The 13,075-nt window shown below is 48.4% G+C and overlaps 1 protein-coding gene and 1 long non-coding RNA gene across 3 annotated transcripts in view; one reads left to right on the top strand and one right to left on the bottom strand.

Annotated features, from left to right (window-relative positions):
* The window catches only part of TMTC2 (transmembrane O-mannosyltransferase targeting cadherins 2), a 298,456-nt gene that overhangs the window by 29,011 nt on the left and 256,370 nt on the right, over nt 1-13,075 (bottom strand). The window contains exon 10 of one of the 2 annotated variants that reach the window (XM_064141674.1): nt 8,502-8,616. In XM_064141674.1, the coding sequence (XP_063997744.1) occupies nt 8,502-8,616 (115 nt within the window). Of the gene's footprint in view, nt 1-8,501; nt 8,617-9,351; nt 9,450-13,075 lie in introns of those variants that run through there. The other variant, XM_064141688.1, reaches the window with a different exon arrangement.
* Nucleotides 1-13,075, top strand: part of LOC135174421 (uncharacterized) — a 36,733-nt gene that overhangs the window by 19,907 nt on the left and 3,751 nt on the right. The window contains exon 3 of the long non-coding RNA XR_010301890.1: nt 6,979-7,123. This is a non-coding gene — a long non-coding RNA (uncharacterized LOC135174421). The remainder of the gene's footprint in view (nt 1-6,978; nt 7,124-13,075) is intronic.

The following is a 13,075-nucleotide window of genomic DNA, read 5'->3' as shown; positions in this document are numbered from 1 at the left end:
GATTCTATGATTCTAACCCTTCTTCCATCTGTTTTGTTTACAAAGCTCACATAGACTTCTCACTACAGAATTAGCATACATTTTATGTTTTGCCATATATATATATGTAAGCTCATGGACAGCAGTTAAAGAACTAATCTGCCCTGTTTAGATGATACCACAGAGTGCAGTGCCAGCAAGTTCACTTTGTCTTTAAACTCTGGAAAGCCAAGACACTCTCACAGCAAGTCACTGAAAAATGAAGACCTTGTCATGTAGTATTGCTGTAATTTAGACTCCTGATTTCAAATAACCAATACATGCTCTATATATGTACAGTTATACATACATGGACACATAGATTTATCGTGGCTGGAAGGGACCTCAAGGGTCATCCAGCTCCAACTCTCCTGCCATAGGCAGGGACACCATGCATAACATCAGGTTGCTCAGAGCCCCATCCAGTCTGGCCTTAAAAACCTCCAGGAAATGAGGCTTCCAGCCCCTCCCTGGGCAACCTGTTCCAGTGTCTCACCACCCTCATGGTGAGCAACTTCTTCCTAACATCCAATCTGAATCTACCCACTTCTGGTTTTGCTCCACTTGCCCTATTCCTTGCTCCTATCACTACCATCAGCTGCTTCAAAACCAGCAGAGCCAGCAGTGGAGAGTTAGATCTCAGTCTACAAGAGGTTCCCTGAGGTCTTCTCCTGGTAGGGAAACACCAGGGGAGGTGAAAGACCATCTAGGAGCTGGCAGCTCTCTCAGGACAGGCTGATGAGGCCTGGGTACTGCCAGGGCAATGGCAACCACACCCAAACCTTTAAAAGAAGTCCTGAAGTCACTGTGTACTGAGAGAGCCAACAAGGTATGGGATGTCAGCCAGGGTATTGTGCAGCAGTGCATGCAGAAGGACCTTGGGAGCACAAGCAATGAAGAGAGACTCTGGGGCCTTGGGACATCTGCTAAAGGGACTGGGAGCACAAGCAGTTGCAGTTGCAGAGACTGATGAGGGAAACAAACAGGAAGAGCAGACCAATGCCTGGCTCTAAGCCTGGTGTCACTGGCAGGATTTTGGGTTCTTTAATCACAATGTTGATTTATAACAGGACACCAGGCCTGCTGGCAACAGATGGGATGCACCTGTCTGAAAGGGGAAAACGGATCATAGCAGAAGAGCAAGCAGGGCTCATTCAAGGTGCTCTAAACTAGATTTGAAAATGGAAGGGCACAAACCCGGGCTTGGCAAAAGCAAGCCCAAGGACAGCACTCCAAAGTTTGAAGGACAGCATGCTAGCAGCCTCTGTTGGTCTGCCATTTCAGTGGAGGCATGGAACAGGGATCCACATGGCAGCAAAGGCACAAGGGTTATTGTTGTGTTAGTAACCAGGGGAGCACCTGAAAACAGACAGGGAGGAATTAGGACTTCTCCCTTCAGAAAGGCAGCCAGAGCCTCAAAGCAACCGAAATGCATCTACACAAACACATGCAGCAGGGGAAACAAATCAAATGAGCTGGAGCCACTGTGCCCTGAGAAAATGATGATGTGGCTGTCATCACAGAAATGTGGTGGGATGTCTTACACAACTGAGTGACACAATTGGTTGCCACAAACTCTTCAGAAGGCACAGGCAGGGAAGGACAGGCAGTGGGGTGGCCCTGTAGCTCAGGGAGTGCTTTGACTGCCTTGAGGTTAATGACAGTGCCAATAAGGTTGAGTGTTTAAGGGTAAGAATCAGAGGGGTGGCCAACAAGGCAGGTATCATGGTGAGAGTTTGTCACAGACCACCCAGCCAGGTTGAAGAGGCAGATAAGACACGTTTTAGGCATCTAGGAGAAGTCTCATGATCACTAGCCCTTGTTCTCAAGGCAGGGTTTAACTCTCCTGATGTCTGCTGGAGCAGAGAAGGAGCGCTTCTGAGGATTCCTGGAGTGTGTGGAGGATAACTTCCTGACACAGCTGGTGATGGAGCCAGCTAGGGGGGGTGCCCTGATGGACGTGCTTTTTGTGAACACAGAAGGACTTGGGAGATAACAACAGCTGGAGGTTGTCTTGGGCATAACAATTCTTGATAGAGAATCATAGAATCACAGAATAGAATCACAGAATAGAATCACAGAATGATTTAGCTTGGAAGGGACCTCAAAGATCAGCCAGTTCCAAACCAGGACACACCTCCCACTGGAACAGGTCACTCATCCAGCCTGGCCTTGAACACCTCCAGGGAGAGAGCAGCCACAGCCTCCCTGGGCAACCCATTCCAGCCTCTCACCACTCTCATGCTCAACAACTTCCTCCTCACATCCAGTCTGAATGTCCCCACCTCCGGCTTTGCTCCATTCCCCCCAGTCCTATCACTCCCTGATAGCCTAAAAAGTCCCTCCCCAGCTTTTTTGTAGGCCCCCTTCAGATGCTGGAAGGCCACAAGAAGGTCACCTTACAGCCTCCTCCAGATTGAAGAGCCCCAACTCTTTCAGTCTGTCCTCATAGGAGAGGTTCTCCAGCCCTCAGTTATCCTCGTGGCCCTTCTCTGGACACACTCCAGCATCTCCACATCCCTCTTGTAACAGAGGCTCCAGAACTGGATGCAGTTCTTCCTATGCTTGTTTTCATTCAGAAACAACATGAAGCTCTTCTCCTGTTTCTAATTACTATGGCAGTGTCACCAGGCTGCCATTCCTCATTCTGAAAGTAATTATGCCCTAGATCACTGGAACTGTCGTGGCAGCTCACCTCAGTATTAAACTTACCACTGTGAGTGCATGACTCAGTCACAGAAGCTACAGCAACCATCTGGCATTAAATAGATGCTTCACTACATTGCATTAAGCACTTTCAGCTTTGCTGAAAGCCTTCAGATTGCTGTAAGCAGGAGCATAGCAAACTACGGAAGTAAAACACAGGACCAGTTGCTGTTCTAAGAAGAACTACCCAAACAACAACATGACCCTTGAGTGGGGCTGGCTGCAAAACAAATTTGTTGAGCAAACAAACTTTACAGGCAAGTCTTAAAAGGTACCAAACTGTTGCAAAGAAATCAGTGACATTCATCCCACATCTCACCCCTGTTACAGATGACTTGTTTCATCTGGTATTGCATTACCAGGATCCTACTCAAGTCATGTAGGCAAAAAAAATATATCTATGGAATGAGGAACAGGAGACATCTCAGTCAGCAGACTTCAGCTTCAGGTTCAGTCACAAAGAGAGGAAGTAAATGGCGCTGGAATAGCTGACAGGAAGAGCAGGAGTCTTGCTTGTGACTGCTAAACCGAGAACAGGTGTGCTGGTTTGAGCCTAGCTGGGGTAGTTTGGTGAGAATAATTAGATGCCAGGCTGTGAAAGGGAAACAGTGGTGACAGCTGCTGCACTCATAGGCTTGCTGAGAGGTGTAAGAACAAGAACATAACCACAGATAACAGAGTTGCTCTCTGGGCTTTTGGGCTGCACTTCTCTCTCTCTACCCTGCTGTCTATGTGACTAATCTTTCTGCTTCCTAACCCCCTGGCCAACTCTCCAAACTCACCTTGAATGTAAGGCAAAGTCTGGGCTAAGGTAGAGGGGTGGGGAGAAGGTGGAAGGGTGGTTGGGAGCCCCTCCATACTTTGGAAAATCACCCAGACTAAACTCAGTGGCTCTGGAAATTGAATGAAGCTTTTACATTCACAGCTTAGCACAAGATACAAGCAGATAGTTACAATATCTACAGCTATAGACAGAAATAGACAAGTTAAACAGTAACACAGAAACACAACAGCCCTCCAAGAAACCTGAGACCCCAGGAGGGGCTCCCAACCACCCTAACACCTTCTCCCCACCTTAACCCAGGCTTTGCCTTATGTTCAAGGTGAGTCTGGAGGGTCAGCCAGGGGGGTTAGGAGACAGATTAGTCAGGCAGCAAGGTACGTTAGAGAGAGAAGTTCATGCAGCCCCAGAGACAGAGAACAACTCTGTGTTACCTGTATTTATGTTCTTGTTCTTACACCTCTCAGCAAGCCTATGAGTGCAGCAGCCATCCCCACTGTTTATTTTTCACAGCCTGTCATCTAGTTCTTCTCACCAAAACGCTCTAGCTAGGCTCACACCAGCACACTGACTTGCTAGGCTTCTGTTTGCAAATTTGTTTCGTTAGCCTACATGTTTGAAACTCCTGAACACAATTCAGAAAGGGGAAAGGGAAGAGTGCTTAGAACAGGTCCTACGCATGTGGTAGGTGAAACTATGGTTCACCAGCGACCCATCTGTCTTGGCTTCCTTTCTAACTAACAAGCAGTGAGAGCTATTTCTTAGATGATGGTTTGGGGTTGCTCACAATCCTGACTGGACAAGAAGGAATGGTTTTAAGTGGAGGAAGAGTAGGTTTAGACTGGAAAAAGTTCTTAGGGCCACTGGGTTGATCAGAGGGCTGCAGCAGCTCTGCTGTGAGCACAGACTGAAAGAGTTGGGGCTGTGCAGGCTGCAGAAGAGGAGGCTCCCAGGTGACCTTCTTGTGGCCTTCCAGGATCTGAAGGGGGCTACAAAAAAGCTGGGGAGGGACTTTTTAGGCTCTCAGGGAGTGACAGGACTGGGGGGAATGGAGCAAAGCTGGAGGTGGGGAGATTCAGAGCAGACATGAGGAGGAAGTTGTTGAGCAGGAGAGTGGTGAGAGGCTGGAATGGGTTGCCCAGGGAGGTGGTTGAGGCCCCATGGCTGGAGGTGTTTCAGGCCAGGCTGGCTGAGGCTGTGGGCAGCCTGCTCTAGGGTAGGGTGTCCCTGGGCATGGCAGGGGGGTTGGAACTGGCTGCTCCTTGTGGTCCCTTCCAACCCTGCCTGATTCTGTGAGTCTGTGATTCTAAGATTCTTCACTCAGCAGTGCTGGGACTCTGAAACAGGCTGCCCAGGCAGGCTGCGGAACCTCCTCCCTGGGAGGGCCCAAGGCCAGGCTGGGTGAGGCCTTGCGCAGTTGAGTCTAGCTGAGAGGTGTAGGCTAAGGGGGACGAAGAGTGGATTGGTGCAACTGTAGGACGAGTGCTCCAGAGGCTGGAAAGGCCTGGGGGGCATGCAGGCCACTGCAGCTGTTCTGCTCTCCTTTCCTGCACCCTGCAGCTGTGCTGGTGTGGGACTAACTGCAGTACTGACTGAGAGGAACGGACTCCCCAGCTGTGCACAGAGAAACCCAGCGTGTGCCCCACACCACCCTGCTGCTGCGGAGAGGCAGGGCTGGGCAGAAGGCCTGCGGAGCACGCAGGACACAGCAGCTGTTCTGCTCTCCTTTCCTGTGCCTTGCTATGTAAGGGCAGCTCACAGCCAGTTCTGCCTCGCTCTCGGGCACCCACGGTCGCTGCCTCTGGCTGTGGGGCTTGGCTGGCAAGCTCATGGCTTGCTACGTCTCTGGGCCTAGCAGCGGGGGGCAGTGAGGCTTCGGCAGGAGGGCGCTGGGGCCTGGTAGGGCCATTCCATGGTGGGGGCAGTTCAGCCTGCCCCTGGGCCTGCTGAGGCTGACTGTGTGCGGGGGAGGTTTGGGTCTAGCGCAGCCTGGCAGGCCCAAGTGGGGCACTGGGCTGCGTCAGGTCCATGTCTGTATTTGCCTCATGCTTTGCTCTACTGGGTCCCTTCTGCTGCTTCTGGCCACAGAGCTTCCCATTTAACCTCCAGTTCTGGGCGAGTGCCTCTGTTCACTCCTTTGGGGTAAAACACTTTCTGCCCTTTTGCTCTGGGCAGTTTGTGCCTTCAACTGGGATGAAAGGCATCGCTGCCCATGCTGGGAGCCTGCAGTAAATGACCTACCTAAGCCACTCTATGATTCCATGATCATAGAATCACAGAATCAAACAGGTTGGAGTTGTAGAATCAACCAGGATGGAAGAGACCTCCAGGATCATCCACTCCAACCTAGCACCCAGCCCTGGCCAATCAACCAGACCAGGCTAAAAATGGCAAATACTGGAAGGTGTCCAGAGCAGGGCAGCAGGGCTGGGGAGGGGCCTGGAACACAAACCCCATGAGGAGAGGCTGAGGGAGCTGGGGGTGTGCAGCCTGCAGCAGAGGAGGCTCAGGGCAGAGCTCATTGCTGTCTGCAGCTCCCTGCAGGGAGGCTGTAGCCAGGTGGGGTTGGGCTCTTCTGCCAGGCAAGCAGCAACAGAAGAAGGGGACACAGTCTCAAGTTGTGCCAGGGGAGGTCTGGGCTGGGTGTTAGGAGGAAGTTGTTGTCAGAGAGAGTGATTGGCATTGGAATGGGCTGCCCAGGGAGGTGGTGGTGCAGCCGTCCCTGGAGGTGTTGAAGCAAAGCCTGGATGAGGCACTTAGTGCCATGGTCTGGGTGACTGGGTAGGCGTGGGAGATAGGTTAGACTGGATGAGCTTGGAGGTCTCTTCCAGGCTGATTGATTCTATGATTCTATAATTCTCTCTGAAATATTTGTGATATAGAAGAAGTCTTCATTCTGAAACACAGGCCACTTATCTGAAGCTAATTCTACCTGCTCTTTTATATCATTTTCCTTTCATTTCATATTCTAGACATTCACAGTACAAACAGACAAGGGAGGCATCTTCATCAGAGAAATGATTTCAACTCTTTTGTACTAATACAGTGTGTTTTGTATTTCCTTTCTCATGCATTTCCTAAGCACAGATATAATCTAAATGAAATCCAGCATCCCCATAGCTATTAAGCAGACAATAGACAATAATTAGATAGTTATGCTAGAAATAACCATGCAGGATACCTATTACAGTAATGGGAGTTTAATGATAACGTTCAGGCAGCAGCTTAATGCTACTGAATATTCAGGTCTGACAGTTTTAAAAGGAAAAAAAAAGTCTACAATGTTATTCCATTCAGAGAGGAGAAGAAAATTAAATGGAAGACTACATTTTAAATCACAGATTCTGATAATATCACTAAGTGCTCTTCTGAGTCTCAAAGTCACCATTAGCCTGGGAATATTTAGATTTTTAATTATCAGAGTGTTCCTTACTGTTATTAATACAAAATGTGATATTTTGAACTTTCTTCAGCTATATTCAGGTCAGAAATCCTGTCTACCATTGTTAAAAAGCAAGTGAAAGCCAACCCTGCAGAGAGTTCATCTCAGAAGAAACACTGGTTCTTGTATGCAAGTAAACCAAGACTGCCTGCTCATGAACCCCAGCAGTTGTAAAGGTAAGAAATTGGAGAAAATGTAAGAAATATAGAAAATTAAAATCATAGATTCATAGAATCAGTCAGGCTTGAAAGGGACCACAAGGCTCATCTAGTTCCAACCCCCCTGCCATGCCCAGGGACACCCTACCCTAGAGCAGGCTGCACACAGCCTCAGCCAGACTGGCCTGAAACACCTCCAGCCATGGGGCCTCAACCACCTCCCTGGGCAACCCATTCCAGCCTCTCACCACTCTCCTGCTCAACAACTTCCTCCTCACAGCCAGCTTTGCTCCATTCCCCCCAGTCCTGTCATTCCCTGAGAGCCTGAAAAGTCCCTCCCCAGCTTTTTTGTAGCCCACTTCAGATCCTGGAAAGCCACAAGAAGGTCACCTGGGAGCCTCCTCTTCTGCAGCCTGCACAGCCCCAACTCTTTCAGTCTATGCTCACAGCAGAGCCACTGCAGCCCTCTGAGCATCCTCCTGGCCCTCCTCTGGACACACTGCAGCATCTCCACACCCTTCTTGTAATGGGGGCTCCAGAACTAGATGCAATACTGCAGGTGGGGTCTCAGCAGAGCACAGTAGAGGAGGAGAATCACCTCCCTGGCCCTGCTGGCCACACTTCTCCTGCTGCAGCCCAGCTCTGGTTGGCTGTCTGGGCTGCAAGTGCACACTGCTGGCTCCTGTTGAGCTTCTCTTCCAGCAGCACCCCCAAGTCCCTCTGCTCAGGGCTGCTCTCCAGCCACTCACTGCCCAGCCAGGATTTGTGCTTGGGATTGTCTGAACGCAGCTGCAGGACCTTGCACTTGGTCTTGTTGAATCTCCTGAGCTTGGCTTGTGCCCACCTCTGCAGCCTGTCCAGGTGCCTCTGGATGAATCCCTGCCCTCCAGCCTGGCTGCTGCACCACACAGCTTGGTGTTGTCAGCAAACTTGCTGAGGCTGCACTCAGTGCCGCTGTCCATGGCACCCACAAAGATGTTGAAAAGTACAAAGTGCTAAATCCTGCAACAGTTTCACTCCAAGTTTTAAAATTTCATTAGCAATAATGAATTATTCAAAAGAGTTCCTTTCAAAGGAACCTGCTAGATGTCCTTTATTCTATTTCTGCAAATACATAACCACTAAAAAGGGGAAACTGTTCTTAAAATGTAGACTCTGTTTCCTACCTGCCTGCTCTTCCCTTAGTCGTCGACTGTCTTTTCCCCACGAGCAGCCTGTTTTGCTTTGACTTTCTCATTCGCTACCCTTGAGGTAATCCTGCTCTAGCAGGGGGCTGGACCAGATGATCTTTTGAGCCCCTGACATTCTATGACTCTGTGATATGCACAAGCTGTAAAGATTTTTATTCTTCGAAAGAAAGGAGAAAATCAAGTGAGGTGGAGATAAAAGTGCTCACCTGAGCATATGGGCTGCATTGAAAACAACATCAAATTCTGTGTTGTCAAGTTCAGCTGCTCTTTTTGCCATCTCAGCTGCTTCCACCAGGCGGGATTCTTCTAGGAGAAACTGGCCTGCAAAGGAGTGCACAGACATGAGCTCACAGAGAGCAGCTGGTAGACAATACTACAGACTATACAGGTACAAACATCTCTCAGATTCCATGCAGTAAGTACAGGAAAAGAAACAAACAGAAACAAACAAACAAAAACCAACCCCAAAGCAAACAATAAAGACAGATTGTTACTAACTAGGGTTATCTGCAGAACATACTTATGAACACTGAGAACACCACAGCGAAACAGCCATCAAGAAAAAACATTCAGAATCTTCCAGGAGCCTGCCATTGAAGAACTTCCCTTCAAGCCTATATATTGACCTTTGCCTCCTCAAAAGAGAACAAAATAATGTAAAACAGGATCTGCAAATGAAATGTTTCTGTTGAAGAAGCATACAGAACCACAGAATCAGTCAGGGCTGGAGGTGACCTGAAAGTTCATCTAGTTCCAACACTTCTGCATAGGAAGAGGCACCTTCCTCTCAACCAGGTTGCTCAAGGCCTGGTCTAGAGCCTTGAATTTTCTCAGGGAGGGGGAATCTAAAAGCTCTCTGTGCCATCTGTTCCAGTGCCTCACCACCCTCACAGTGAGTAACTTCTTCCTTACATCTAATCCAAGTCTATCTTCTTTCAGTGTAAGCCACTACCCCTTGTCCAATGACTGCACACCCTTGCAAAAATCTTCTTCTCATCTTTGTTGTAGGCCCCCTTTAAGTGCTAGAAGGCTGCTGTGAAGTTTCCCCAGAGCTTTCTCTTCTCCAGGCTGAATAGCCCCAACTCTCTCAGCCTGTCTTCATGGGGCAGGTGGATGCATCCAGAGATTTCAGAAGGGAAACTTTCAGTAGCATTCTGTGGAAGAAATGAGAGGAAAAACCTTGTCCCTAAGTTGACTTCCAAAGCCTTTTGGGTGGTGAATCAGCATTGCAAGACATCAAGTCAACAGACATGACCTAATGCATCTGTTTCCTTCAGGAGTTACAGAAGAGATTCACTGCCTGTGAATGAGCAGTTCCCAGAGTACAGGAGTGTTTGCTTAAAGATCCTGCTTCCCAGGCCCGATTAGGCAACTCCTTGCTGAATGTGTAGGCTGTGTCAGGGGAAGCAGAGAGAACTTCTATCAGCATCACCTAGATGGTAGCAGCATTCCAGATCTTTTTTCTTTTGCTGCTCCTTATATTCTGTTCCATCTTCATCTAAAGCTGTTCTCTGGCTTTCTTTCTGGAAGGGCTTTTGAGGAGCTTTAGCCCTCAATTAGAGCAGATTATTCCACGCAAATGAAACCCACAGAGTGAGTACACAAGCCGGTGGGTGCTGCGACAAAGCATCTACACTGGCTGTGACAATTACTATTTTATTAGCTTATTTCTGTGCCTGACAAACTTATCTGCTGCTCCTGTGCTAAATATACCATTGGATGTGATCCAAAGCACAACTAGAGATAAGAGAGAAAAAATTAAACTGCAACCCTCTGGGACTTGATGACTGAACTTGTGACCACATCTGGACCACTATAAGCTCTTGATAAAACAAAAGATTAATGATGAACACATATAATGTGGAGGACCTCACATTTTACAGATACTAAGGAAGATTCTGAACTCTTGTCGTTTCCAGGCACTTGGTGATGTATAAGGGTTGGAAAAGTGAGAGGTTCTCCTTCTCTGTTCTCTGCCCTGCTGAGGCCACATCTGGAATACTGTGTCCAGTTCTAGAATCATAGAATCAAGCAGGTTGGAAGAGACCTCCAAGCTCATCTAGTCTGACCTATCACCCAGCCTTGACCAATCAGCCAGGCTTTGCTTGAACACCTCCAGGCACAGCGACTCCACCACCTCCCTGGGCAGCCCATTCCAGCCTCTCACCACTTATATATTTACAATAAATTTACAAGTATCTACAACTATATACAAATAAGTAATAATAGAGAAATCCAAACTCCCTCCCAGATAAAGAAACTGTCCAGAAGGGCTCAAAGCTATCCCTCTCTTTCTCCCTCTACTTTACCAGGCAGACAAACAAAAACAAAAGCTAGCAAAGCTTGTTTAGTTTTCTGGGTTAATGGAAAGATACTAGAGCAGAGTGAAGAGGAAGCAAATAGATCCAGCAGCACAGACCAGAGTGGCAGAAATTCACAGAATCACAGAGTGTTAGGGGTTGGAAGGGACCTCCAAAGCTCATCCACTCCAACCCCCCCTGCCAGAGCAAGGTCTCCGAGACCAGATCGCACAGGAATGCATCCAGGCAGGTCTTGATTATCTCCAGAGAGGGAGACTCCACAACTGCCCTGAACAGCCTGTTCCAATGTTCTGGCACCCTCACAGGGAAAAAAACCCTCCTCATTTTTAAATTTTCCTATGCCTCAACTCCCACCCATTGCCCCTTGTCCTGTCACAGGGCATCACTAAGCAGAGTCTAGCTCCAGCCTCCTGGCACTCACCACTTATTGATAAACACTGATGAGGTCACCTCTCAGTCTCCTCTTCTGCAAGCAGCTCAGCCCCAGCTCCCTCAGGCTCTCCTCCTAAGAGAGATGTTCCATTCCCTTCAGCAGCTTTGTGGCTCTGCACTGAACTCTCTCGAGCAGTTCTATGTCCCTCTTTGAACTGGGAGGCCCAGAACTGGACACAGTACTCCAGATGCAGCCTCACCAGGGCAGAGTAGAGAGGCAGAAAAACCTCTCTCACCCTACTAACCACAGCCCTTTTAATATAAACCAAATTGTTTACATTTTGGCTTCTTATCCCTCTCAGCAAACCAATGAATGATACAGACTTCACCACTAGTTTCTTTTCACAACTAGCCATCTAATTTCTCTCCCTAAAGTATTTCAGTTGGCCTCCAACCAGCACACCAGGGAGCAAGGGGTGCAAGCAGGAGCATAGGAGGTTCTGCCTGAACATAAGGAAAAACTTTTTCATCATTGTGAGTGTGACAGGGCCCTGGAAGAGGCTGCCTGGAGAGGTTATGCAGCCTCCTTTAACGAGAACATCCAAACCCTGCCTGGATGCATTCCTGTCTGACCTGTCCTCTAGCAGGAGGGGCTGGGCTGGATGGTCTTGTAAGGTGCCTTCCAACTCCTAACATTCTGTGATTCCATGATTCAGCTGCACTTGTGTAGGAGCTCCAAGCTGTTAAAAAATGCTCCCAGTGAGAAGGCACTCACGGATCAGAAGACACTTTTATTAACAAAGAACTCTCCAGGGCTCTCCATGCCACAGCATTGTTCAGCTCTTGCAAAAACTTCCAATTATGGCAACATGAAAGATGCACAAAGTCACATTCTATCTGATCTGCATTCTCTATACCATGTACCTAAAGCAGTCTAGCATATTCCTGGGGGGAAGGAGACTCAATCATGTATTTGGGAGGTGAGAATGATTAAAGGACAAACTCAAGGCAAGAGCCAGAAGTGTGGAAATATCACAGCATTTAGGGCCAGTGACCTAGCTTGTTTGGAAATACTCCAGTGCACTCCACGTAAGTGATTCCACTTAAGAGAGATGTTGAGATACTGGAGCATGGCCAGAGAAGGGCAACAAAGCTGGTGAGGGGCCTGGAGCACAAACCTGTGAGGAGAGGCTGAGGGAGCTGGGGGTGTGCAGCCTGCAGCAGAGGAGGCTCAGGGCAGGGCTCATTGCTGTCTGCAGCTACCTGAAGGGAGGCTGTAGCCATGTGGGGTTGGTCTCTTCTGCCAGGCAAGCAGCAACAGAAGAAGGGGACACAGTCTGAAGCTGTGCCAGGGGAGGTCTAAGCTGGATGTTAGGAGGAAGTTGTTGTCAGAGAGAGTGATTGGCATTGGAATGGGCTGCCCAGGGAGGTGGTGGAGTTGCCGTCCCTGGAGGCGTTCAAGAAAGGCCTGGCTGGGGCACTTAGTGCCATGGTCTGTTTGATTGGCCAGGGCTGAGTGCTACGTTGGACTGGATGAGCTTGGAGGACTCTTCCAACCTGTTTGAGTCTATGTTTCTATGATCTGTTCCATAGGCAGTTTGGAATAAATAATTACTAGAATGGTTTGCAGTATCTTCTTTTAATGTTGTGTGCTAGCAACAGCCTAAAGAAGAATAAAAAGGACAAATTATAGACATTTGTCTTTGCACAGTCATCACTCACAGGTGCCAAGAAAACTGCAAACAAGGCTTCAGATTGGTATAAACTTCTTAATACCTCTGTGTCTGGTATGTTTCGTTCAGTTTTGGTTTGAAAGTAGCTGGAGGAGCTGGAGTTACTGATTCTATGATTCTATTATATTGCAGCAAGTTCTGGGAGGAGACAGGTTGGAAGCCCAATGAAATCTTTCTGTAACCCAGTTAAAGCTTCCTTTTGGATCTAGGAATCCTGTCTTCCTGGAACCTGCTTATATAGGGAGAGGTATAAGGCATAGTCCAGAATCAGGACCTTAATTTGGTGGCACTGCATACTCAAGACAGAGAGACTCTTCCTCCAAAGAGTGTTATTTGAGTATCATAAACTTGTTT

The sequence above is a fragment of the Pogoniulus pusillus genome, chromosome 4, assembly GCF_015220805.1.
Source record: "Pogoniulus pusillus isolate bPogPus1 chromosome 4, bPogPus1.pri, whole genome shotgun sequence".
NCBI lineage: Eukaryota > Metazoa > Chordata > Aves > Piciformes > Lybiidae > Pogoniulus > Pogoniulus pusillus.
This window is presented reverse-complemented; position numbering and strand designations above follow the sequence as displayed.